General features: G+C 39.1%; 3 protein-coding genes across 12 annotated transcripts in view; all 3 read left to right on the top strand.

Annotated features, from left to right (window-relative positions):
- The window catches only part of LOC134823371 (cell surface glycoprotein 1-like), a 31,443-nt gene extending 14,305 nt beyond the window's left edge, over positions 1 to 17,138 (top strand). For 2 of the 10 annotated variants that reach the window (XM_063834816.1, XM_063834818.1), the window contains 19 exons: positions 73 to 183; positions 460 to 525; positions 741 to 794; positions 969 to 1,040; positions 1,286 to 1,498; positions 2,025 to 2,081; positions 6,592 to 6,693; positions 6,809 to 6,903; positions 7,333 to 7,431; positions 7,622 to 7,750; positions 12,237 to 12,396; positions 13,191 to 13,209; positions 13,703 to 13,807; positions 14,051 to 14,098; positions 14,245 to 14,350; positions 14,656 to 14,874; positions 15,037 to 15,193; positions 15,349 to 15,440; positions 16,415 to 17,138. In XM_063834816.1, coding sequence (XP_063690886.1) covers positions 73 to 183; positions 460 to 525; positions 741 to 794; positions 969 to 1,040; positions 1,286 to 1,498; positions 2,025 to 2,081; positions 6,592 to 6,693; positions 6,809 to 6,903; positions 7,333 to 7,431; positions 7,622 to 7,750; positions 12,237 to 12,396; positions 13,191 to 13,209; positions 13,703 to 13,807; positions 14,051 to 14,098; positions 14,245 to 14,350; positions 14,656 to 14,874; positions 15,037 to 15,193; positions 15,349 to 15,440; positions 16,415 to 16,603 — 2,093 coding nt within the window. In that variant the 3' untranslated portion in view covers positions 16,604 to 17,138. Of the gene's footprint in view, positions 1 to 72; positions 184 to 459; positions 538 to 740; positions 795 to 968; positions 1,041 to 1,285; positions 1,499 to 2,024; positions 2,082 to 6,591; positions 6,694 to 6,808; positions 6,904 to 7,332; positions 7,432 to 7,621; positions 7,751 to 12,236; positions 12,397 to 13,190; positions 13,210 to 13,702; positions 13,808 to 14,050; positions 14,099 to 14,244; positions 14,351 to 14,655; positions 14,875 to 15,036; positions 15,194 to 15,348; positions 15,441 to 15,593; positions 15,789 to 16,414 lie in introns of all 10 variants that reach the window. The other 8 variants (XM_063834814.1, XM_063834817.1, XM_063834822.1 and 5 more) reach the window with 6 other exon arrangements.
- Positions 2,994 to 5,169, top strand: LOC134823374 (organic anion transporter 3-like). The gene has a single exon (XM_063834826.1). It carries the CDS (start codon positions 3,008 to 3,010, stop codon positions 4,661 to 4,663), a length of 1,656 nt encoding a protein of 551 aa, XP_063690896.1. The 5' UTR covers positions 2,994 to 3,007; the 3' UTR covers positions 4,664 to 5,169.
- Positions 17,139 to 23,985: 6,847 nt separating the features above from the next.
- On the top strand, positions 23,986 to 27,759 carry LOC134823369 (uncharacterized). Its single transcript, XM_063834812.1, has 3 exons — positions 23,986 to 24,092; positions 26,160 to 26,341; positions 26,565 to 27,759. Exons 1-3 carry the CDS (start codon positions 23,996 to 23,998, stop codon positions 27,462 to 27,464), a joined length of 1,179 nt encoding a protein of 392 aa, XP_063690882.1. The 5' UTR covers positions 23,986 to 23,995; the 3' UTR covers positions 27,465 to 27,759.
- Positions 27,760 to 27,770: the final 11 nt, after the last annotated feature.

Below are 27,770 nucleotides of genomic sequence, written 5' to 3'. Positions count from 1 at the left end.
CAATCCAATTTGTTAATTGACCGCGGACGATTACTTAATCATTAATCACTATTACAACAATTAAACTCCCAGAAACAAAGAAGGACGAGGACATGGACCCAGAAGAAACGAGCTATATCGAGGAAATCGTCAACCCTAGTAGAAATCTATTCCAAGAGCTGGACGAACCCACAATCATGGAAGGTATGTTTGCATGGTTTTATACTGGTCTGGTTTTTGTAATCGATGATTAGGTATTCTAGATATTTTATTTCATCAGGCGGTTAGTTAATTGATTCGTACACGATCTGTCATTACATAGAGCTTTTTTTTCTCAACTTGTACATTCACACCACAGACTAATCGAGAAATAAGAAATGTTCGGTTATAACTATAAACTTATAAACTAAAACTGGTCAAAAGAATCAAGATTAAATATATCAACCATGCGAACTATTTTGTGACTGTGAAATGAATCAGAATCAGAAGATCACCTCCCCACATTTTATGTGGAAGAACCCGTGGAAGAACACCCCGACGAAGAAGGTTCGCCTAAATGTATGTCTGTGAGCGGTAAACTGCATTTAAGTGGTACAAATGTGCCGAGGTGGACAAAATTCAAATACCTCTATTATCGTCTCGTGTGTTACGTTCGCTGGCGTGTATTGCTGATTTTAAATGAAAATTGTCAGGGTTCTCAAGCCTCTGCGATCTAAGAGAAGTTAAATAAGAGAAATAAAAATAAATTCTAAACAAACCAGATACGTCGGACACTGACGCTGAGCATGGTGAACCTGCCACTGACGATGACGAAGGTTCGGATAAACTACGTGTTAAGTGTCGCTGTGTTTCGCATGATTTTTGTTCTTCGAAAGCAAACTCGGCTACAGATTTTCGTTATTAAACTCGTTTGTTTAATAAAAACTTCCTCTTTAAATTCTGTAGTGTGGTCAGCAATCCGCTTTCTTCCGACTGGATATATTTGTCAGATGATGGTTTGGGAATAGGAGTTCACAGTCTACGCGACGAAGGAAGTCGGCAGTCTCCAGTCTCGTTTGCTGGTTTTTGACCTTACTAATTATCGTTTGTCAATTGTTGCTGGTCTACTGCATAGCAAAATGTGCCATCTTTTCTCCATGACTCGTGGGGTTTATCTTTAAATGACCTTTTAGCACCTTTATAATCAGGCGAATCCATCCTTGCATTAACCATTTCTTAAAATTGTGTTGCACGAAACCGTTGTAGTTTCTTCGGTGTGTCTTCGATAAGTCTCTTTTTCGAGCAGCTAATTTTACTAACAAAACAGAGGTAGAAAACGAAGATCTTGAAACAGTAGAGGATGCAGAAAACCCAGAAAAAGAAGATAGGACAGAGGATATAAAAGATGGAGAGCATTCTGCATCTGCAGGAGAAATAGAAGAGGGGGAGGAACCAAACGATGGAGATGATGAAGGGGAAGCAGAAGAGGTTGAAGAAGAAAAAGGGGAGCTAGAGGAAGAGGATGGAGGGGGGAAGGAAGGTCTGTACTGGGTGTTACTGTCTGATGTCATTACAACATTGTCTCTAGAGTCGTGGGTCTGCTCACTACAATTAACCTGGAGTGTAATTACAGTCTAAATTAAACTCCGAGTGTTATCCAAATTATCTTCTTAATCTTATGTCTCTTATTTGGTTGCGAAATAGTCCGCCTAGATGCGCTTAGCTGTTTGTTCTGAAATTTTGGTATTTAAGGTAGGAATTAAACGCGTACTATTTATCCGGGTTTTGGCTGGTTTAGTCCGCGTTCGGCAAAGTTTTCAACGAACTTCTGCCAAATCTTTCCGGGACTAAAATAATACAAATATTGCATAAATGTCCCCTTTTGTCAATTAACATGAAACTATCGAGATAATGATCATTTCCTGTACAGTGTCTACACGTCAAATCATTTGCAGTTTCACATTAAATAGGGTTACATAATGCTCATACGATGGCTGCTAAAAGTTCGGTTCGGCTCATTTCCAGTTTTGGACGTTCAGCGTTCTCTAACCTAAATTATTCCGCAGAGCCAGAACCCTCAGAAGAGGACGATAAACCTGACGAGCCCGAGGAACCAGATGAAGGTGAGAGCTATATTTACTATTTGTTTCATATTTGAGAGGAGTTAAACTTAAACGCTTAAAATGCTGTTAAACATCCTACACAGTGCACCACTAGCTCGAACGAACCTTCGAAAGTCGGAACTAAAATTATCGCACAAATTTGAAAACCATTTTTTTCGTTTCCGAACATAGTATGTTAATGTTATCATTGTGCCTATTTGTTGGGTCCTAGCTTAATTTACTTTACATTAAATGGATGTACGTGTTAATGTCAGTGTTTTGTAATTATGACGGATAGAGTTGAACTGAAATGGGTTATTTACAGAATTTCGGTCTTACTGTAACATTATAACGGGACAGAGAAAATGTACCACGAATCATCAGATTAGCTATCGAGTGTAAATTACAGATTGGGGTTAGGACAGATTTTAGTGTATGTGACTGAGTTATTTTTAGAGTTAAAGTTTTGCAGCTGCAGTTTCGTCATATATGATAGTGATACGTAGGACGTAGTTATCATGCCATGATAATCTTGCAGTTTATTCTGAATCGTAGTTTATTTTCAAACGAATGCATTTTTTAATTTCTGTATTTTAAAATTTTTACACCAGCACTCAGTAGGTCCAGCACCTTCACTTACAAGAATCAATTTTACGAGCACTATTAGCACGGAACTAATTCGTCACTATTCATAGAATCTAAGACTTCAATTTCATATTTATTTACATTGGTATTTCCGATTGCATTCTCAGTCCCTAGAGTGAGCTATGGGGTCCAGGTAGATCAACACTGGGGTGCAAACTCGCGGCCTTTAGATCACGAGCCAGATAATTCCTCCGCTATACACCGCGTAGTGAAAAAGAAAGCATGATCTATATCTTCCTTCCAAACTTTCGTATTGGCGAGTAGTCATTGGTCCTAGAAATGATAATTATAATTATTAGAAAATGAGCCCGGAGCCGGATGAACAGTACAAGCGTTTGGAGGGAGAGGAAGAGGTGGAAAATAAAGAGTCTGAGGAGAAGGAGAGTGCCTCTGAAAGACTAACCGTGGAAGAGATGGTGAATAAGACGATTGGAGCTGATAACTCTAGAGCCAACCTTTTCAAATTTCTTGGACTTTACATCATTTTAATGATGGTAAAGATGACCGCTCCGGCTCTAGCGTATATGCCGATCTTCGCGGGTTTTTTGAACTACAAGGACTGGAAATGTGCGTCAGGAAAATGCATTGAACTGATGACAAACTTCACGGACAAACCCGAATTGTTTTTCAGTCGTGACACGATCTGCGATAATGCTCTGCAACCTAATGTTGATTTCACTTGGACGCTGCAGAGGACGAGTTACGCCATGGAGTGGGGTCTCATATGTTCCAACGAGAGCATGGGATCCAATCTAAAGAGTTTTTTCTTCATCGGGTCTTTCATAGGTCTCGTCTTAGGGATTGCTGCATTTGATAGATTCGGTAGGAAACCAACTACTGTGATAGCACTGGTGATAACATGTCTCTCAACTCTTGGTGGATACTTTGTGAACAGCTACAACGTGATGCTTCCTGTCAGGATAATACAGGGTATGGGCACCTTCACAGTTCTTAACGGAATTGAACTGCTCTCAATTGAGTTTACCCCATCCAAGCTTAGAAACCTCTGTCAGATCTTCGCATCTTGTGGCTGGACTTTTGGAGCTTTTATGATTGTAGGTGTTTCCTATGGTGTGACGGACTGGCATCATATATTCTTGATTCAGGGGTGTTTCGCGAGTATCACAACCATAATTGTCCTCATCTATCCAGAGTCACCAAGATTTCAACTTATAAAAGGAAGGGAGAAGGAAGCGCGAGCCACGTTCAGAAGAATGTCCAAAATCTTCAACACCCAAGAAGTATCTGAAAAAGCCGAGTTGACCTACAAAGATTATGATCAGAGCTATTTGGCCCAAATCAAAGACTTCTGGAAGTATCCTCTGATGCTGAAGAACACTTTGTTATTGGTTGTTTGCTATTTCGTGATAGCCTGCATATCCTACGGTCTGCTCTTCAGCTGGGGTAAACTAGGGGCAGATATCTACTCCACCATATTTTTTGGTTCTCTCGGTGGTTTCATCGCTAAGGGATCTGGAATGATATATTTTACGATTCACTACTTTGGCCGAAAAAAAGCTGTGATGATATCCTTTGCTGGGATAGCTGTAGTCTTCTTCATTTCTATTCCCAGCTTCGGGGTCCGTCTCTCGGATACCTGGAATCTGGACCATGTTGTCTGTCTTTGTGCTGCTCCCTTCCTTTCAGGGGTTTGGGGTTCCATATCACTTCTTACCAAAGAGTTGTCTCCAACATCTCACAGGGGAACTATATTGTGTATGGGTTCTGCTGGTGCTAGGGTCGGTGCGATTGTTGGACCCTACATGTCCCTTCTCTACAACACTATGGATCCCCGAATTGTTCTGGCGATATTCGGAGGCATCGCCGCCCTGGCTTCATTCATTACCTACTTCAACAGTGATAGCACTGGTAAGCCGATACCGTCGACTCCTGAAGAGCTCATGGACCTGTATTCGGACGCTAAGCATAAGAAACTGGTGGATCAAGAGGACGCGTAATGAAATAATCGGGAAACTTTACTGATTAGTAAACTGATCATGCAATGAAAAATCAAGATAGATTTCAGTGTTGTTAGTTCAAAAGAGACAGAAATATTTTGCAGCAAATCGGGTCATTAAACAGTTAAACGATCTCGATCATTATTTTTCCGGGCTGAAAATTAATTTCAGAGATTATTGAGCCTTATCGATACGATTCAACATTCCTGACCCTGCAAATTAGCCGATCATATATTCAAAGTTAATAATTTAAAAAATAAATTACAGCGTTTATTTTCCGGTTGATGGTACTAATTATTTGGGAAAGTCTTTGATTAGAGCACCGCTACAATGATGTTAAACTAGTCTTGCAGTCAAATTCATGACCAGTAAACTACTAAAATTGGCGACCGCGTGGCCGTATTGAATGTATATTAGAACGTGTTTTACACCTCAACTGTTGTCATAATTTGGATCACTGAGTGATACTGTTGATAAGATAAAGCCTACATTGAATTTGAAATAAAGTTTAGAACTATTATAGTCAATGAAATCTATGTACAAATCTATATACAAAACAATGAGTAAAAATACACAGAACAGAGCAAGATTTAGAAGTCTTCAAAGAAGCTCTCTCCGTGAACGATCTCCAGGTGTTTAGGTTGTCTGCTCTTCTTGGAGAAAATCTTCCTCAACTTCTGCTTCAAGATTGTCTTCAGGGATCTTCTGAAGACCGCTGCCTTCGTTCTCTTGGGCTTATCCAGGAACTGGGCTCCGACGTTAACTTCCACCACAAACTGCGAGACGTTCATCATACGGATACCCATATGAGGGTAGTAGACAGCAATCTGGGAGGAGGATTGGGTCGCATCTGGAGAGGTCACTCCAGATGATGGGTGGTGGACAAAGGTTCTCTCCATAAAGGTCTCCTCAGTGGTGATCTTGGTGTAGTAGGAGTCTGATGTAGAGGTCCTCATTTGTTCGTAGTGAGCTTCACGGTAGCTGGTCTGAGGACTCAGAGGGGCGAAACTGAGGTAGTCACAGCTGGTTTCAGTGGGGCAGAGGAAAGATTGGTCCATCTGTGTTCCAGTATCTGACGTTTGAGCAAAGTGAAGGCAGCATGGGATAGCAGCCCGGGAACAAAGAGGTTTGGAGTTGTCAACTGTGGTAATGCTGTGGTTACACATCTTGTCGGAGGAATTTCGGGGTTCGTAAAACGCAGTTGAAAGATAAGTTGAAAGTTTGTGAGGTTTTCTGGTGAAAGCTGAGTAGATGTATCGTTTGATGGGAGATAGAACTGATGGCATCCAACCTCCAGCTCTGTGATATATACTCTCATCCTCGTTAGACCACATCCGTTTCGTGTTAGGTATCACTTCCGTATTAGTGAGCATCGTAGGTGTACGTCAGATGATGTTTCACCAGTAGTTAGACTGAGAAGGAATCTGTGGTTCCGTATTCGTAACAAAGGACATTTGATTCCAGTGATACGTCATCAGCTTTTATACCTCTAGTCCCCCAGTTATATGAGAGCATGAGGGGTATTCTCGTCTAACTAGGTCACGTGTTGTTGGGAGACAGTCACGTGCAGGATGGAATGTTGTGCTCGTGATCTTGTTTCTGAAGATCACGTGATAGACTGAGGACATGTCTGAGCCTGTAGGAGTGTCAAGACATGTGATCACGTGATCTGGCTAAACACCGGTTCTGAAATTTCAGATATGTCAAATCAAAATGGTTTGGTCTAAGGATCTTAAATTTAAGTAGACTAAAGAAATCGAGACTGTTATATGTCGCATCATAAGAGGTAGTGACAGTGAAATTGAATATGTTTGATAATCACTAACTACACAGTTACATAGGTCTAGTCTAGATCTTAAAAATGTGCCCACTAATTTAATATTAAATCAAATTTGACTCTTCCCTTAGTTTACTATTTTCATCTAAAGGTAACGAAGAAGAAAATACGCCTGGAGATGAGGAGAAAAAGGATGAGGAAGAAGAAGTTGAAGAAGAAAAAGAAGATGAAGTTGAAGATAATCCACCAGCTGGTAATTGGAATTTGTTTGAAAGCTTGATAAGTGATTTTTGTAAGTGAATTGACCCATTTTGAAATGTTTTATCCGGATGTATTTAAGTTTCATCATCCGAACAATCTGTTTTCAGGAGAAATGGATGAGACAGTGACAGACTTGGATCTGGAAGTGAAGGGTGAAGCTCTCTTACCTCCTCCCCCTCCTCCTATTGAAGTTCCGTCTGAGGTAACTGCCTTAACACGAACAGTAGAAAGTGGGATGGGGTTGAAAAACAGGAATAAAACGATTCACAGAGTTGAATTCCAGAAATGATAAGTTTAAGTTTCCCTGCCAACTTAAGTAAGGCAGATTGCTTATCAGATCCGATTTCTTTCTCACGCAATAATTACTGCTCCTGGCCTCACATCTGAGTGGTAATTGACTGTGTGACCATATAGCTAGGTCAAATCACTCCCGAATCTCTTCTAATGAGGATCGAGTGTCAGTCACTATCTGAAGTTATGGGCCTCCCAGCAACCTCCCAGTCACGTGATCTACGTTTCACTGGTGGGTGGCGTGAGAATTGTAGTCTGGAATAGCAAATTTTAATCACTCAGTCGATAATAAATAACATTAATTTAACATTATTTTCCAAATTACCGAGGACGTTTTCAGGTGAGCAGAATGACTCTTGAGATAGAAGCCAATGCTGCGGATCTTGAGACACAAGTTCTGATATCATCTGACAGACAATCTCTGTTCATTCCGTGCATGGTAAGTCGTCAACATAATTACGTCGAAATCTCAAAATAGGCCTTTTCCCCAAAATTAAATGTAATTTAATTTTCCGTACAAAATAATTTTGATTTCATGAAACTTAAAACTGCTCGTCTAACAGCTCTAGCATCTATTTATTCCTGAATATGAAGGTTAATACGAATAATTAATATAATCCGACCACCAGGAGTCACTAGCAAACAGAAGAGAGGAGCTTATAAAACACGCCGCACGAAGGATCGTCGCAGAGTCAATGTCCGATAACACCGGTAATGATGACGAACACACCAGGGACAAACTCGTCGCTTTCTTGGAGGTAGGTTCTATAATTCCAAAGATTTATAGTTTGTTTGATTAGTATTTATAATTGATAATATTCAGAAAATACATGTTACATTTCCCTAACAACCCTTGCTATTTAACCATGTATGCGGGCTCTTTTGATCATGATCCTTGTAAGTTTTTATCCTGACTGTTTAGTCGGTCGATTATCTTCGTTTAGTTACTGCTCTTCCGATCCGGCTCGTGAACATTTAGATGTCATGAAACGTCAATGAGATAAATTGCTAATGACCCATTTGCTTTAGACTCTTCTACATGTTCTAGATCGATGTCATCCTCGCAATTGTTTACTGTTTTCTCACGAATATATTCGTCACGCGTTTAAAACGTGCTTTATAATTTCAAACTTTCAGCTACGTAATAATAACTCAACTTCCTGCTCTTATCTGGTAAACCTCGCTAAATTTAAACACCTGAATAATTGCCGGACTATGTCCTCCGCAAACATTCCTGTTAAATACCTAAATACTGGTCGTCCTAGCAACAGACTCTCAGATCATGTAGCTTAGTCCATTTAGGCAGACCAGCCGAGTGTTCTGACAAATAATCAGAGCTCGATTTTGGAAATCCTGCAGCGGAATGGTGGAGATTGGGTCAAACATTCCGAGAGTAATGACCTGGATTAAACTTGAGTGTCCTGGAATTATTGGCTGTAACTCTGACCAGCAACAAAAGATTCACTCTCGTCTTCTAAATTAAAAGATGATTAAGTCATTAAATTATTGCGTACTCTAACAGGAAATGCGGCCAATAAGAAATATCTCTAGCCCACGTGTTATGAGCTTGTATATATGATCTCTGGTAGAGACAGACTCGTTAACGTAGACTATACCTCTTCCTGTATCCTTGTATTTTCATCCATCCACTTACCTTTTCTTTTGGGTTTCGTTTTTATCCTTCTCCTTTGACTTTGACGATTATGGCCACCGAAGAGTATGCTGATATGATGTATGTGCCAGATGACACACAACTAGAAAATGATGTTGAAAATGAAAATCAACAGAAGTGTCCTCATGGTTGTGATAATACGGTAAGATATCACCTTGCTCGGTGTGATGTTTTGAGCTGTCTGGCATGATTTGGTAAATTTAAACCGTGCACAATCTTGTGTTAAATTTTCTATCCTTGAAAGAGAAGCTATGGCGTGTAAAATAACGTGTGAATAACCTGAATTTTGTACCAAGAGACAACACCCGTTACGCTGTACCACAAGCACAATATTGTGAATTGACGTTGACTCATCGCTGAAAAAAATCCACCTATTGTCTATCATCTTTATTTTGAATGCTGCAATTCAACAACCTCAAATCTAAGAGGCCAATTTTACTATGTATGGAAAGTTTTTGGCAAGATATCAATCAACATTTTTCCACTTAGATACTGTGAATATACCAAAGCACCTTTCACCTATATATACTAGCAGGAACCCGTATAATCCTAAAATGTTGTCAAGACTGAAGAGTCAAGAGACTAAAATAATTATTACCTAATTTTAATTCGCGTTTTTACACCGTCTTGGGGTCCAAATTTTGGGCACTAAAATTATTATTCCTTGGCCAATTTTTTATTTTTTCATGCTGATTTGAAGGTCATTAAGGCATTTGAGCCAGTCATAAAGTTTCAGTTTTATATCTTTTACGGTTTTTGCGGAACGTCGTGTTAAAGTTGAAGCCATGGTGTCAGTAAAATGGTACAGATATATACACATATATCGTCTCGCTTTACATATAGTAAGATTATTATTATTGCACGATCCTCTACGTAGCGATCAAAATAGGATGTAAAATTATTAAATCCAAAGTTTATTCTTCCGTCCTTGAAGTGAAGGTTCGAAATATATTATGTATCTAGTATCTATATTAGTGAAATTTGAATTGCCCAATGTAGTTTGTAGGTGATTGCACTTTTAGAATTTTCCACCAGTTCTAGATCTACCATGGTTTTTATGTTTGATAGAAACGTCTAAAGTAATATATGACAAATTATCACCAGTTTATAAAAGGTGGGTTCCCTTTGAACACATCCTTATACCAGCTCATACTCATGAGTTCTTGTAGTTCTACTTGCCAGCAGTAAGTAAAACTACAAGATCCCAAGCCAACCTATATGCCACTGGACCAGAAATGAATTATACCTACTCTAGCTATCTAGTTCTATACCACAAGTTCCCTCCAAATTACCAGTTCCATCCAATCTCATACTCCATCCCAACTTGTTGTAAACGAATCTATAATTAGCTGTAATGAGTTCACAATAATGAGCTAATGATCTCATTATAACGTTGTATTCCCACAATTCCCCGCTAAGAGACAGTCTACATCTCCTAGCTCTGTTTTAACTTGCTCCCGGAAAAGGTGGATGATCCAGGTACGGTATCCAGGGCAACCTGGTCCATTACCCCGGTAACTGTCTCCAATTAAGGCTCTGGCTAGCTTGGAACGGTCCAATACGGACCTGTCCTGTAGTCTGTTAACCACAGGGTCACGAGGTTCTGCTTATGTTCTCTGATTAGTTCGAGCTGGAGTGGTGCTTCTTCCTCATTGGTACATCGTGTGAGTCTGCTTGGGAGAGGATGAGTCTGCCAATAGAGGTTGAGTCTGCCGAGTTAGTGGTATTTAATTACAGTGATGTACTACACCGAATAGCTGCTGGTTTGCTTGCCACGCGATATTTTCTACTTCTTTAAACGCAAACCTGTTTGGAGCTCTTCTCGTTATCTTGTTCACCGTCGGTTTTCTAGCTTGTCTGCTCAAACTCTTCCTTACCACACAACTTCCGAAAACACAATCCTCTAAAGGCAATATCCCACATAAAGTCAACCTTTCCGACTCCCCAATAGAGTGCCTGAACATGGCTCAATCGGTCGGTTCAACCCGGTCAGCGTTGATGAAGGTTATGATAAGTCGGTACATGAGAAGACACGGCATCAAGGACGAACCCGATCAGTCTACTCCCGGATACTACACAGCAGATGTGTGCAATCATCCCTGTGGTGATCAGGCATTTAGGGTAAGCTTAATAATCGGTGAGAAGGGAAGGAAACTTACCAGCGAATATGTGTATTTTCGTGACAAGCTTTTTGACCTTTTTATTTATAATCTGTTCATCATTTGCATCATTAATAGACATATTTTAATTTAATTTATAAAAAACAAGCTTTTCTTCTCTTAATTTACATTGACTCCACTTATTGAACTGCTGATTAGCAAATGGTTGTTTATCACAACCGATCTCCATGGTTTTTCCATAAGATGCTCCCCTTTTTCCAACTTTCTCGGAATTTATTCTCACATACTATTAAGTTTTTACTCTGGCAATCTCCCAAGTATGACAAGTTGTGTAACTGCGACTCCACGTAACACTCAGTGCCACCAGGGCACAACGTCACGACTCTGCTTTAAACCGTCGCATCAAGTTTCCCTCATGCAGTTGTTGCTATGGGCTACCAAAAATTCTGGACATTTTCCACCGTTCAGCTCATGCAATTGGTACAATTAACGGTCTCCTCTAATGGCATTACTTGCCAGGTCGTTGCAGAGGTCGTTCCCCGCAACTCAGATTGTAATTATTTCAAAGTGACCCAAACCCCGCACAATACGATTCCTAATCCAATTAGACGGGTCCTGGGAAAGATCCTTGAGAATTGATGGGCTGAGACTAATCCTGTCAAAAATTAAGTCAAACTCAAGCAAGAAAAGGTCACTTACTTCCTCCATGAACTTCATGTATTAAAATGTAGCACGACTAGAAAATACCTCTGGCTATCAGGAATTTAAACAAGCAGACGAGGAGATAACCCCACAACCAGCATCACGTTCCCAAGGAGATAGGAGCACAGGTGGCACTCCCCTCTCCAGGGACCTTGGTCCAGGTGGCGTTGTTGTAACAACCCTCCCCTCACTATCCCCTCACTCTCTTCTCTGATTCGAGTGTGTGCCATGTCTCTTGTTGAAGTTGTGCCTCCACCGGCCCCTCTGGGCGAGGTTGTCCCCCTTCCAGCCCCATGCTATGACTCTTCTATGCCAGATTGTTCACCAGAACAGCCACCAGAACAGGCTTCTTTACTGGCTGGTTTCTACGCACTGTCTCTTCAGGTATTTTAGTCTAAAGTGCTGTGATTACCTCCTGATTTCAGGTTGTCGGGTCGTAAAGGTTTTCTCATAATCCACCGTTGAGTTGCCATAATAGCAGAATCTGCTCTGACAAAAGAGACCCAAAGTCAGATACATTTACGTTCGTCTCCAATCAATGTTTAGGCCTTTGTATTTTGATCATTTTATGACACCGACCGTTGAATATTAATAAATTCTTGCTACACTTACGATATCTATATTCTATGATTTATAAGTATATTATAATTAATCCTCTTAGATTTCCAAGTCCTAACTGCCAGAATGAGTTAACAACCGCTGACAAGTCCAGTATTCCTAATTAATATTGTAAATACCTCTCAACTTCAGGGCGCGTACGGAACTACACTGATCCGCCTGAGTAACGACCAGGGTACTCTCAAGTTCCTGGTACCCCAGTTATCAGAAACAGCCATGCAGACAGAGGAGGATAAGGAGGAGGAAGTAGCAGCAGAGGAGGAAGCGGCCGAAGAGGAGGCAGCAGAAGAAGGTAAGTGATGGGCCAAGTGCTTTAGGAGGCCTTTTTGAGAAAAATATCAGTTGTCCTCCAAAATGTTTTTAATAATGAGTTTTATAATGCTCTAACTTTCTGATAAAGCGTCGTTGGATTGTTGAAACTTCCCACACAACCCCGCAATTTAGGGCCACTGTGTGGCTGCGACGGTCCGGGGCCCTCTAAACAGGTAGACAATCTATCCCCGGCCCGGCCCTCATCGCCACCACGCGCTAACGTCTATAAGTTAGCTTCTGGTCTTATGAGTTGGAAACGAAAAGCCCTGGCCTCCAAGTCTAAACATGGTCTGTTTGTGGTCGTATTTTCCAGCTCCAAGGCACCCGTTCGCTGAAGGCTTGATATTAGCTTCAAGTCTTGTCCTTCCGAAATCTCAGTTTCATGTTGGTTTTCACAACCAAACAAGGAGGATCCGCCAACATTTTCATTTAAATAATCCATGTATCAGTGTTCGTACTATTATTTGTTGACCATTTAAACTGAGAGAAAAATCTTTCGTCCTCAAACCTGTTATTGTGTTTATAAAAGATGTTTTGCACCTTTACTTTTGTTGGATTCAATTTCAAGTACACTGAAAACTACCGAAGGATTTGTCATTGAATGAACATAAAATTATAAATGTTCAGCACTTAAAATCCCATTTAATTGGCTTCTTGCGAAGTTTAGCCAACTTCATTCAAAAGCTATTATGTAAACACGAATTCGCAAAAGATATTGTGCTTTTAGAATCTTAACAGTATTGAGATCTTATTCTTTAATTGCCCCCATTTCAGAAAAAGAAGACGACGCCGGGTAATTACATTTTATCAAATTTTAGATATTTCTTCATGGTGTAATTTTTAATCGATCGTAGTAAAGCATTTGGATTATGTGTGAAATCTAACCGCACTGTTATTCCTTTTTAGCCAGTTACATGTGTTGCACTCGCATTCCATACTATATTAATTAATGTTCAATGTCTTTATGTTTAGTGACAAAGATAGCATTACTGAGGAGCTTGCAAAACCTTACCGTTTGCCTTGGAAGTAGGTTCATGCTACCAAACCTATACAGCAGCACGGCTCTAAAAAATGTTTCCAAGCACTAGCAAGTAACAATTACACTTCGCTGCCCACGTTGCCAGCCAAATTCGGCTGGCAGGAGCCGCGCGGCTCGGCTTAAAGGTCGAAATCGCCCGAATTGAAGTTCCAATATGCATGACGCTAAATGCTAATGCTATCTCCCGACGTTGGGGATTACACTAAATACCTGCCCTTTTTGCTAATTTTGCTAATCTGCTGTGTAGAGCTGATAACAAAGATTTGGACAGCATCTCGGGTGAGCTAAGCACACCGCTGTGTGAAGACTCTGACCTGCCACCCCCGGCTGAGTGTGATGAGGAGAGGGACAGGTTGGTGCGCTCTAAATGTCTCTAGTACTATGTTGAGACACGGTCTCTAACCCTCTAGAGACGCGGTCTTACTATAAAAGGATTCGATTCCTACGTCTCTAAGTGTGCAAAGCAGAAACTCAAGACCTCACATCTTATTTTAGATTTTCTTAAATAGCAAAATTACTTCTAAATAAAATGATGCTTTGATTGAATGAAAAAGGTTGCTATCGCTATGATGCTAAGCTGTGCTATAATTTGCAGAATGCCAGATCCACCCCAAATCGAAGAACCTGGTGATGTTCAAAAACCGTGAGTAGAGTGTTGTGTTACTATTCTTCCTAAGAAACAGAAATATCTGTTTGTCAATCCTGTTGAATGATATTTTGGTAATAAAATGGAAAATCCACCAAAGTATCCCATACAACAGAGAGTTGACTAGTAAACATTCCTTTTAGAGTTGACAGAAAGGAAAGCATTGCGTATGATCCCGAGGACAGTCCCAACGCAATTTCTAACTTCCACACTCCTAAAGCTGTCAACAAACACGGAAATTATACTCAGGTACTGGTTACAGATTATATCTCAAAAAGTTTAAAAGTATGACCGTAGAAAATTGCAATTTATTTATAAAAGAGTTTTTAGACTCTTGACTCAACTTTGTGTTAAGAAAAAAAGAAACCCCGCCCAATGCCCATACATGATAAATCTGTTTTCAATTAACTAGTAGTAGTTCAAGTTAAGAAAAGGAGAGAAAATATAAAGCAACGTACTATTTGACAGTAAAACTTAAAAGCTAAACCAATTTAAACCAGTTTTAATAGCTAGGCCAACCCGGAGTAAATCTAAAATAATATAACTATTTTCAGGTACCTGTAATGTTGGGTGAAGATTTACAGGCCCACCCCACCACTCGACGACCCATGTCGCCAGTGGTGTCCCAGCCTATCCGTTGGGAGTGTAACAGGTCACAGAAGGGATCTTCACCGCCAAGGATCACCAAGGGAGGCTCAAACAAGAACACAAGTCCGGTTAGGCACAGAACACCAAGTCCTCAGAGATTCAAGAGTCCGGACAGGGGCCCTAGGGTAAGGCTCATTTTCACAGCTTATATTTGTCCTTTTTTCTATTAGATTCCATGGTTTTTATATTGGCTGTATTATCGATTTCAACTTTAAGCGAGACTTATTCAATGAATAAGTCTCACTTAAAATTCAATGAACTGCCGAACTAATATCCTCTTTATTCAGGTACGAGTATCAAACGGTCTACCAGCTGGAACTGCTTACAAACATTCCGGAGAGATAGACCCCAAGATAAAAGAGAGCCCTCCCAAGGATATCGTCAATAAGATAAGGAACACGATCGAATCTCCTTCCAGAGTAAAATCTCCTCCTAAACCAAGATGTAAGTTTAACATTGTGTTCAAGGTTTAAATATAAAAACCCTATTTATGTCAATTTTTCACCGTCTAATTCAAATGTCAAATCTCTAATTTCTGTTTTATTTCCGAATAGTTAAATAGTTGAAAATTCTCAGGAGTAACCTCGATTCATTTTCAGCCCCATCTCCAGTAAAACCATTTGACACTGACGCCTTTAGACTAGCCAGAAAGCTGGCCCAGGAGGTTGCTGATTGTCCACCCGACTGCATTGTAAGTATCACGTGCCCTGTTTTTGCTGCTGTATTGCGTGGGTTGAATTATTTTGATACAAAACGTGTAACGTGATCTTCATGAAAAATCGAAAAAGGCTACCAGCAGCTTTTTTTAGTGCTCTAGAAATAGAAATGAGAGAGAATCTTCTAGGTCTTGAGTATTTACGACCTACAAAGGTGCCCCAAGTTCCTCCTTCCCCCGGAGTTGAACCGATGTAGACTCGAAGACTACGTTACAGATTCTCAGTTCTTGAGAAACTTTAGGATGACTCGAGGAGAATACGCGGAGTTGCCATTCTGGCGGCAGTGTCTCATCAAAAAGCGCATGGACATGTTTTAGATTAGGGTAGGCTTGATGGGCCGCTTTTCTCGGAGTCACGTGTTCAACGTAGCTAGTTATTTCGAGTCTTTTGTTCGAGTCTTTTGTTTGAGTTTAATGTCTGGTTTATCGTCAAGGAGTCTCCTGTTTTACACGTACAGTAAAATTGTTTCGCAAATCTCGATATCGACTATTGTAAAGCACTGTGGCGAAGTCTCCTTTGGCTTCGTCTCATTGATCTGGTCAGTCAGTCTTGCTTATAATGAATGCTAAATTGGCGTGTTCAGCTCGTGGATGTTGCTACCATCAATATTGTTAAATAGTTGTCTCCTGTCTTCAACAGTTGTCTCCTGTCTTCATATCCTCGTATCACCAACTATCTGGAGGTCAATGGATTCCTGGGCACCGTGTAGTCTAAATATTTGTGCTGCAGATCGTTCATCAACGGAATGTTCCTCTTCGTTTGCTATCCGAAAATTCGAGTAATGAAGCACTCGTAGTAATACTAATATAATTTATGCATTTAAATGTTCAGTTTTAATTGTAGATTTAACGGTGAAACAAATTTTTGATATGAAACTATCTGATAAGCAAACAGCACTGATTTTTAACAAAACCTCGATCTTTATTCTAACTCTCCCTCTCTCCACCAGATGGTCCGAGTAAAGGATCTACAGAGGTGTCCCAAAGCGCTTCTCCCCCCAGAGCTTGACAAGGCCAGACTGGAGGAATACATCTCGGACACGGAATTCCGCAGAACTCTGGGCCTATCCCGGGGAGAGTACGATACTTTCAGCGAGTGGAAACAGCAGGAGATCAAAAAGGAGCTCGGACTCTTCTAAGATTTGTGCATTTTTCTGGAAATTTCAAGAATTGTCTAGGATTATCTTGAACATAATATTATGATCTCTAAACTTGTGGTTTGGTTATTGATATTGTTGATGGTTATTAATAACGATAATGATTATAGGACCGTTTTGATCGTACATTTATTGAGCAGTTTTTGAGGAAAGATATCAGCACACTGGTTATTATTTATGGCAAAGGAGCCCTTACGTTTTGATCAAATTCCCCGTGATTAATTACAGATCTATAATCTGCTATGGATTCCAATTGATTGATTTTCTTACGCCCAACTTCATATTAATTATCTTATGACTTAATTGTCTGATCATAATTTTCTTTTACAAATGACTCATTTGTTGATACAGAATCTTATTCCCCTACCCTCTTTCAATCTTATTCACTTACTTCTGATATTTTCAGATCGAACTGCTTCCAAACCAACAAAGCAGTATTATCAATCATGAAAGTATTATATTTTATGTCATGTATTATAGTGTATATAATTAAAAATGTTACAAATTATTTAAGAAACTTGTTTAGATTTTACCTTAAGATTTGACCACTAAAAATAACAGTATGATAATAATACCTCAAAAATTAATCAACCTCTAGATCTGCAACTTGGGATGTATCACTGAAAATCAAGAAAATTTATCCATGTCGATCGATTAAGTCAAATCTTCAGCAGGTAATTATATTGAAATTGAAAACCAGGGCTATGATATTCTCATTATATCACGACTGTAAGTGTATCATCACTGATAAGACAGAAAGGACTGCACGATAAGACTTATTGATAAAACACAGCGAATTTACACGCAATTTTAAATGGTAGTAGGCAATGATACGTGCTGCCTTTTGTTGCTAATAGACAGTTAAATAGGTCCAAGAAGTTTATTTGCGTTTGCTCTTAAAACATATTCACAAAACTGGTCTACCGAACAAATTATAGCATACAGTAGACAGCCATTATTTTAGCAAAATGATATTTATTGCTCATAATTAGGGCTGCTCACTGTGTCCAATCCAAAGTTTAAATAAAACATTTTAGTATTCAATGGTACTCTGGTATTTTTACGTCTGATTGCATTTTAACTTATAGCCGACCAGTCAAACAATTAAATACAAGCAATTTCAGTTCTTTCAAGGCGATCAATTTACAATCGAATTATGTAAATGCAATATCCGGATCGGAACATTAATTATTAGTCTCATCGTGTTATGATAATTGCTCGAATTTTGTTTCAATAACTCGTTGTTGCGACAAATGATAAACTGCTCTTTTAGCATAACAAAAAAGATCTGCATATCATTTGTCGCAACCGCTACAAGAAATTTAGAACAATTATCATAACTATAACACAAATATAATATTATATTGTAAATGACAAATGTTATAATTGATGGTACTGGTAGTCATGTACACACGAAAACGACGTATCTCGAGTGTATAATCTTAAACATTTTACACTCGTTTATCATATTCATGGGTCGACTGCGGCTGAATACCATCATAGCTGACTTTTTATTTCATATCAAACGTCAGGTAACGCTCATTATAAGTGTAATTAGTTTTATTTATAGTACGATAGTCAATTTCAATCCATTGCGATTTGTTGCATCTTCATTTGTGTGTAGAACTAGATCTTTATCTTGTCAAGGATCATTGTTAAAAACTACAAAAATAAAACTTGTGAGCGGCTCTAATTTCAGCAAATTGTCCTTCTCTGCTTATAACTAGGGCGTGCCATAATTAAATTAATAATTTGGTCCGCTCACATTTTCGTCGATAAGGTAGATTGATGTTTGATATTATATCTTTCCATTGTTTATATGCTGAGTGATGACAATTAAATGTCTTCAGTATTTTCATTGAACGTGTTATGTATAAAACAATTCATGAAATCATGGTTCCTGAATTTCGTTGGAACACCAAATTGTATCCTTCAAGTTCAACAGCTCCAGCTTTTACTTTTCACCATGACCAACTTTTCAATTCAATAAATATCACCTTTTCACGAGACACTCCTTAACAATTAAACGGAATGGAAGTTTCCCTGAACTGTTAGCATCAAACAATAAAACTTCCTGTTATCATTGTCCGTTGAACCCATTGTGAAACACAACCCACCACCTCTGCTCATATTCAGGGCTTTAATTGACTGCTGTCGTTGCAGGGCAGGGCTGGTGCTCTAATTAGATTAACCTAGTCAAACTTCCACAATACTCAGTGAGTAGAGTTTGTGAGTCCAGCGTTAATTGGGCCAATTTATGTCCTTGAAGTTGGAGTACAATCTTGCTTATTGTTTGTTTTAATTCAGGCCTTGTCCTGGATTGCATGGCATACACTAGTATTCTCTCTTACTGACACTGGCTTAATTATTCGAGTAACTTTCTTAATTTATACTTGTGTTGGTACTCTGTTGCTCGTTAATGCTGAGGTCCAAAAGTCGAATATCAATGGTGACCTAATTTTGGCGGTGCCTGATAGATTCCTTTTATATTTTTATCGGGGTTTATGTTTGTTGTCTATTGTATATGGTGCCATTATTTTGGGGTCAAATTTGAAATCAACCAAATTACGTGGGACTTCACCTGTCAACCTCTCAGCACTCAAATGGTTCAATTCTGTCACCACCGCTGACATCACCTTTCAGATCATTACCGAAACATTTTTCTTTTATTATTTCTGCCGATGTTTAGACAGGGTTAAGATGGAATTTGAAGCCATTAATTGTAATCATGATTACGTGACGTACGCGTATTTCATAGCTAGTTCTGAGTACTGTAGTACTACATACTAGTAGCTTTCTTTCGTCGGATCTTCTTTGTTCTTTATAGATTTAATTATTCTTGCAAGAAATTAGAAATATAAATATTAACATTAAGGGATCTACCAAAAATTCGAATATATGCAGTAGGTACTCACTACGGTACTGGGTATTGATAAAATCATTTTGACTCGGATACGAGATAGGCTGGAATGTTTTGTTTTGAAGCCTTATCAAGACGGGATACAGAAGGTAATACTTAGACTTAGCAGGGTACTGGGCGAATCACCAACTACGTCAGCGAAATTCATAGCTCCCACCTTGTTTGGTAATTGATAAAACAAATTATGTAATGGGTGGCATGCGAATGCTTGACGTTACTATTTCAACAGCTTGCCTGTAAAAACTTGTCACGTCTAAAAGACGCCTTATCACAACCTGTAATACTAATACTTGAAGAGCGAAGTTGTTCTCTGCAACTGTCATACTTCAGTAGCCTTAAGTAAGATGTCTGAATAGTTTTGTTTCCTCACAGTAATGCATATTCTTGTCTTTTTAATTTTTTATTTGAATTACATGGATCAGACGTAGGTTGATTGTTGCACCTAGTGCAGTATTGGACTTGTGAATGTAAGGGAGCTTGTGAGAGTTAATATGCTGTCCGGTGTCCTGTACTAGGCGTATACTGTAGTAGTGCTATCTTTTGAGAGTGTTCCTCGCACTGCGTCAACCGTTGTAGACACAAGGTCTGTGAATCATTTCTAACGAATTTTAAGCTTGTTGCTGTTGCGAAAATTAAATGTTTTAAGAATGAGCCACTACTACATCTAAATGATGACACTGACTGCTAGGCTTTTATTTTTTAAACTACCAACATTATACTATGCCGTTTATTCAATATTCCTTGCTTTATTATTGCCGCCACGTTTTAACGGTTAGTTTCTGTAGATATGTTTTGGTCCAGTTAAATTTGTGCTTTAAAGTTTATTTAACCCTGCAGAACCTCAAGCTAGTGCTACACTTAACTTGGCTACAGCAGTGTTTTTAAAAGTAGAAAGAGGCACTGTTCCTAGGAGTAGCAAAATAGTTACCACAACAGCACTCAGAATCAGATAGGCGAGGACACCGGACACTTTGTAATCCGTCAATTCTTGAGTTGAGCAGTTAAAACTGAATACTGGTCCCGGTTTGTGTCGGGCTGCTATCTTTACTCCAGGTTGTCGCAATTAGGTGGGGCTGTTATTTCTTCCTTGAAGGTTGGAGTTCACTTTGCTGTAGAGTCTAGATCAGTCTTTATGGTGCAATATCTAGTCTATACTCATAGAGTCATAGTTATATCCATTACCCAACACTGATTTTCTTTGGTACATAAATATTCGGCCAATGGAGTCTAGCATTTTGTTGGAAATGGGTTAACTATCTTGATTATAAATATAACAACTTACCGTGTTCTTAATGCTTTCTTCACAAAGTTTATCATAAGTGTCACTTTTTCACTAACTATAATATTAATAGATAATGAAAGCTGTTGAACAGTGAAGTCCGATGACATGGATGATACTTCGCTTAGTTTCACCTTAAAAGGAATTTTGCGTTTATGCTTTATTTATGCTATACTTTATTTTCAAAAATAACTGTTTAATCTGTCAACTTTTGCTTACAGTAAGCCGTATTATGGATTCCATCATTACTGAATTAGTGATAACAATTTATTCAGAATGAAAAATAGCTCTAAAAGCTCTGTTTGCTACAATAATTAAGTTTTATCCCATGATGTTGATAGACGAACAATTACAAATGCAGTTCGTCAACTTTAAGGCTTCTTCATCTTAGTCAAAGGCTTATTTAGATTTGTGAAGTATCAAATTGTTGTTTCCTAACGTCTCCCATCTATACCGTATACAGAGGAGAGACGACCGAAAATAACCATATTATGTACAGATCACTGATCAGAAACCTTTTTCTTTCCTTATCTCTATCGCCGACAGTCACAACTTGTGTCGATCGTACTATAAAGTATAAGAGCCAAAAAGAGACCGCCGCTTTAAGGCGAGGCAAAGTCAATTGTCGGGGATTAACATGGCACTAAATCACTTGTATCCCCATCATAATCCAGCTGCAGTTCTAGTTCTAGGTACAGCGGGATTACTGCTACAACAATGTCAGGATCACTCGCATGGCTAACTTTAGGGTATCTCCCCTGTAACTTAACCTACTGAGATCATTGTCACTGTCAGTTACTCTTTTACAATGGATTGTTCACGACATCCGGCACCAGGACATTAACTTGTCACCCGAGCCCAGGATAGCCGTATCACGGTAACTAGGTAGCAGGTCACTAACTGATCACTAACAGTTACTAACTGATCACTAACAGTTACTAACAGTTACTAACTCATCGGTAACTAGGCAGCAGGTCACTAACTGATCACTAACAGTTACTAACTAGTTACTAACTGAGAACTAACAGTTACTAACAGTTACTAACTGAGAACTAACAGTTACTAACTCATCGGATCACTCGTATAAGTTACTCCGAAGTTTTAAGAGTACAAGTAGGGAGTTTTTAACTTTTACCTCTTCAAACATGACGTGTGTTCGGAGCATGGAGATGGAAAGTTTACTCAACCAGAAGGAGTATTAGAGGTGCAGTAGATACCTACCACTACTTCAGAGCATTAGAGTATTAGAGTATTAGAGGTGCAGTAGATACCTACCACTACCACTACTTCACAGCTATTCAGTGCTAATACCAATCAAATAGACCGGCACCTGTGTGGAGTGTGATTATTAGGTTTAACAGCTACTAATCAATTCCGTGTAAACACACAGGTTTTATCAACTTTTAGGTTAAGAAGGTAGTTAGACTTCCGGGTGGCACTGTTTACAGGATATGAGATCAGGTTGAGTTACACATTTAACAGCACGTACATTACATCACGACTACACCGGGTTACATAATATTTCAGTGTCTGCAAATGACGAGAGTATTTTGTGGCCCCGATCTCAATCACTCTCTTAAAGTGGTGTGTAGAATATTGTAACCGATTGTCTTACTCTTTGTGTAATTTAATGATATTCATTTACCGATCCATGTAAATACATTCCAACCAATGTGAGCTGATTTCTTAAATTATATTATGAACACTTACTACTTAGTCAGATCGATTTATTTGAGTATGTTATTGGTTGTGTTCTTGTTCATTTTATAAACATGGTATGATCTATACTTGTAATTGTGTGATCTACTTGTATGATCCATTATAACCTTGGTTAATGGTTACTGGTTAGGCTACTGTTACTGGTTAGGTTGTTGTGTGTTGTTTTTTCGAGTATCCTGATCTTATCATGTTTTGATTTTAAAATTGTAGCTTTGTAGCTTGATATTGCCCGTTTATGATAAGCTAACACTCGTCACTTAGTAAGTGATCTCAACTTGTAATGGCAAACCTGTCGGTTAAATCCAAGTAATGCAATATTTGGATTGAACCGACAGGTTTGAACTAACCAAGGGTCTAAGTTAAACTTTACGGATAGAAGCAAGATCAGACTAAGGTTTGTCCCACTACGCAGGACCCTCTATCTCAACTTTAAGTTTTCGTGGTTTGGCTCAGTAGAACAAGGATGAGGTGTGAAGTGCGACGCTATTTGTGTCCGAATTCAAAATGAGGGCCTCGAAGATACATGCACTGATTACCATATGTTACAAAGACCTAGGTACTATTTTGTACTGACACTTTACTGGTGCTACTTATCGGTTATCCATTTCTATCAGGTCTATTTTAAGTTCTATATCCCACACCCTCCATGAATTTTACGCGAATTATTGATGATTGATGACCTTTGGAAGTTTAAGTAAAAATCTATTTCTCCACTTGTAAAGCTTATCGTCTGTTTTTATTGAGTATGGGCGAGGTTTTGTCGCTCGAACTGTTATGCCGTATACGGCATAAATGTTTCAATCTTCTCCATATTTCATTTGTAAATGTGAGATCATTGAAAATCTCAACACTACTCTCCAAAAGTTGCTAAGTTGGTACCTGACCGTCTCTGCCCGTGTCCGTCTAGACATCCCTTTTTTGTCGTCAGACGCCCAGAGTTCAGACCAGGTTTCGTGGATCACTCAAGTTTTATAAATCAGATTACAGGAAATTATAGAGATTCTCGTTCTCAATGTCTCATTGGATGTCGCGTGAAGCACCTAACTTGCAACGTCCAGTTATTTTGGCGTTTCCCAGCACGAAGCAATCAGGTACTTTATCTGAGGTTTCGTTCTAATTAAAAACTTAAAATCTCGTGTCCTACAACATATCCCCATACAAATGCACTTGAGGTTTTGCTGTCAGAGTCGCTTACAATCACAACGGCAGTACTGAACGAAACCCTAAACCATTCGTTTTTAAAAACGTGCGACCTGCGTCAAAACACAATATTTTTATTTGTTTGCAGTCAGAGAGACATTGACGGATGAGGCAGAAACTACTCAGCCAAATGTATGCTCCTTGGGTCGCAGGCCACCACCATGTATTTCACGTGCACTGTATGGTAGTTACGCCCCTGGGGGTCACTTGAGCAGCCATTTATCCTCATTAACCTTATAACTTTCTACTATAGTTGATGGATTCGAGCTCGGGTGACACTGACAGTTCGAACTTTGTGTACAACTTGATCGATCTCCCTTCACCCCCGCAAGTGCCGCCAACTAAAATACAGGGTGAGTTTCCTTACGAATTATTGTTTTATTTATTTTGTAAAACTGATATTTCCTTGAAAGTTGACCAACATGACCACTAATACATTTTGATGTTTTCATAACCGCATCCTCAAGTTATACTGAAGTCTTAGCTTACTTCGCACCTTTTACCTGCTACAGACTACCGATTACCGACCAATAGTATTCAGTTTCATACTCATGATCATAATTCATAAACACCCACTAGCTTATTTTCGATACTGAGCATTTGCTACATCTCTAATAGTACTGAACTCTGTACATATTTTACATCGAGCAGAGGCATTATATCATCAATCCATTGGTAAGCAGATTACACGATTGTCTAGTTTGAGTTTATACCTTTGGTAATTTTATAATACTTACTCCATTAATTAGCTCAACTTCATGTTATGTAGATTGAAAATCATGGACATGATCTATGGAAAATTAGCCAATAATTATACACATGATAGGTTATAGTTTCTACCTGATTTAATAAGCTGACCTTTATCAAATGACAGCATTGTGATGTATAAAGATACATGTAATAATAACAGATCATTTGCAATACTAAGATTTTTTGGACTCTCTGGGAATTATACAATCTTCTTAGTGTAATGTTTTTCTTAGTTTCTTGCTGGATCGAAGGGAATATTAAAATGTAAATTTTTCCTGTACACTTGCACTGTAGGTTTTACAACGATCCCTGAGGGCCTCACTCTTTGTAGAAAATTCCAATTGCTATTTTGGGCTTACACTATACACAATATAGTATTCATGATGCGAATTTGTGTTGAATTATCTGTATGATTTAATAAATATCTAAGATTATCCTAACCATGGCGTTACGCTTTAGTTTGTAACAGTATCCCGTGTAGGTCTTGTAATTATCCAATTTGCACCAGTTTATGCCCCGTCACTTCTCCACTACGATGATCGATAACTTCCTATATAAGTACAATAGTTATCTGACCCCTGCACAGTTGTATTTGTACCCTTTGTGTTATACGAGACGTTGTATGTGGTGATAGGCTACGTGGTTCCTTGTCTTCCTTGACTATTTATTGTACTTTATTGTATACCGAACAGATTCTGACTTGATCATGATGAACTTCAGATATGATTGTGATCCAGGCAAAGCCTGATAAACTGCGATCTAGTCATATTTGGATTTGGTGCCATCAAGATAGATTCTGATTTGGTGCCATCACGATACACTCTGATTTCTGGGATCAGGTTAACTTCTTTGATGTGATGAACTATGAAGTCGGATTTTTCATTTTAGCTCGATGTGACTTATCTGACCAATTGCAATATAGTTTCTTTGATGCTAAAACTGTTTCAATAAGATGGATGTAATTCAGTACTATGGTCTATGATGAAGACAAACTTTAATGTGAGATCGTCATATTCTATGAGATTCTACCATTATAGACCCCCTCTCCACATACTTTAGAGCTATTGTGTAGAAATTACACCTGATAAGCATTTTCAAACCACCTCCCTTTTTACGTTGCTTACGTTATAACTATAATATTAGTGAACGAACCCTTTGACATGTAAAATGCTACACGGTCCTTGTTGGTTTTGAACACAAGTGCCGTTGATGAAATCAATGATAGTTTTAAAGTTAACTGCAAGTTTGATTAGCTGCCATATTTTATCTGCATTGAGATGTGTAGACTGATATTTGAAGATAACAACTTTTATAAAGCTTCAACACAGTCGCATTATGTATCAAAAGCTGCCACCGGCACGAGATTCCACCATTCACCAGTGTCCAGCACGGGCCGCATGAAATCAGTTCCCAATCGAACTCCTATTCTGATGAAGGGAAGCTTTATTACCCGATAAGTCACATAACTCATGCTCTCAACTAGCCGCACAGTTAACGATGACAGACGCCTGAGAAATTTCCTCGTTTAACACTTTTCCGATTTCTATAGTTGACACCCCACCACAGCCACATGTTTAGGTGATGATAGCTGGCGCGCTGCTAACACCATTCCCACAGCTGCACATCCCCTCCATATCCCATAGTTTAACTATAACCCATTCATTTGTTAGGTGTTTCCGTTGAGGACAGAGTTGATGCATATGAATGTAGAAGCAACCTACTGGAGGTCCTAGATACGATGGGGGTTTCAAAGAGCCATTCGCCACTGCAAACCAACGAATATCCCATACATCCCTCTCCAAGGAGGACAGTCACCACAAGAATATGGAAAAGTTCTCCTGCCGTTTCTAAGGTTCGTCTAAATGCTTGCTCATGTGTTATAGATGATTTGTATATATTTGCGGTTTTTAGGTGATAAAAAGAAGATCCGATTTTCTGAAAATGGTTTTAATCCTGCATGAGTTGTATTTGATGATGGTGCAAAAATGCGAGGTTAGTGATTTTGATTAGTCACTTAATTAAAGTTAGTCACATGATGTACATTCCAACCATCTAAAATCTACCTATTCTTACAGGTTGAATCAGACTATGAGACGATGCTGCCACAAATAGAAAAGCTGAACCTCAGCCAGTCCCCGATCAAGAGACGACCCCTCCCTCGAGAACCTGACTACAGCGACCAACCCTCCTCTACCACCACTTCTACTGAAAGCCATGCCTCACAACCAGGAAAATATGTCATATTCAAAGACAGATCTAAACTTTTTATGAGCTCTTCCTCGAGCAAATACGAGGAGCCACTCTACGCCAGGATCGACGAACTTTGGTCTGAGAATGACCGGTCGACTGACTCCGGTTTTTCAGATCGGCCTGAGGTGTACGGTAATCCGAGCACTATCCTGACTTCCGATGAAGTCTCCCTCATTTCAAGATACCAGAGAGTTCTGAAAAACAGGACGAAGAAGTCCAGATTCAGAAGGCTATCAGAGTATCTTCGTTGTGGAGGGAGTGTTTCTGATGAAGAGGATCATATTAGCGAGGAGAGCTTGTACGATTCGCTTTTGTCAAGTGGAACCAGCTTCGCTTCCTTGACGGCCAGATCCGGCGTCCACAGCCCCAGTCCCTCTGAAATAACCGCAGACTCCTCAGTTTTTGATTCTCCAACTTCCTCCATCTCCAGTCCTGACGATACCATGGTCAGATACTCAAAGAAACACTTCTTTTACACCCCCTCAAAACTGGAACTGGCGAGCCCATCTGGTCACTCTGAGTATGTTCTTCCAGAACAATGGCAGAAAACCCCCACCACCAGACTCTCGAAGGATCCTCTCTCATTTTCATCAGGATCCTCTCCTCTGAAACCTCAGCGAAGACCACCGAGGTCGGTAATGTCTCCGCTGGCTCTCAGCCATGATTATGAGAACATAAGAGATTTTACTAAACGAAGAAAAGAAAAATCCGAACAGGTTTCGTGACACAACATGGACCGGTTCATGTTTAAAGGTTTTTTGAAGTTTGCAGAGCTGACTTAAATTCTGTGGGGCTATTTTCTTCAACATTTTGATAGGTTTAATTTAAATTGACGAATTTTGATAAATTACTTTAACCCTCCCATTTTGCAAATTTTGCTTTTGCACATTATGTGTACGATAAACTGTATAACAATTGATAAATTTTACTTATATTATTTAATGCTAAAGTGTAAATCCCGTTTTAAAAGAATAAGGCAGACGTTTTGCATAAATTATTGTTTTATTAATTTCATTCTCAATCAAGTGTTT

The sequence above is a fragment of the Bolinopsis microptera genome, chromosome 11, assembly GCF_026151205.1.
Source record: "Bolinopsis microptera isolate Bmic1 chromosome 11, MBARI_Bmic_1.0, whole genome shotgun sequence".
Taxonomy (NCBI): domain Eukaryota; kingdom Metazoa; phylum Ctenophora; class Tentaculata; order Lobata; family Bolinopsidae; genus Bolinopsis; species Bolinopsis microptera.
This window is presented reverse-complemented; position numbering and strand designations above follow the sequence as displayed.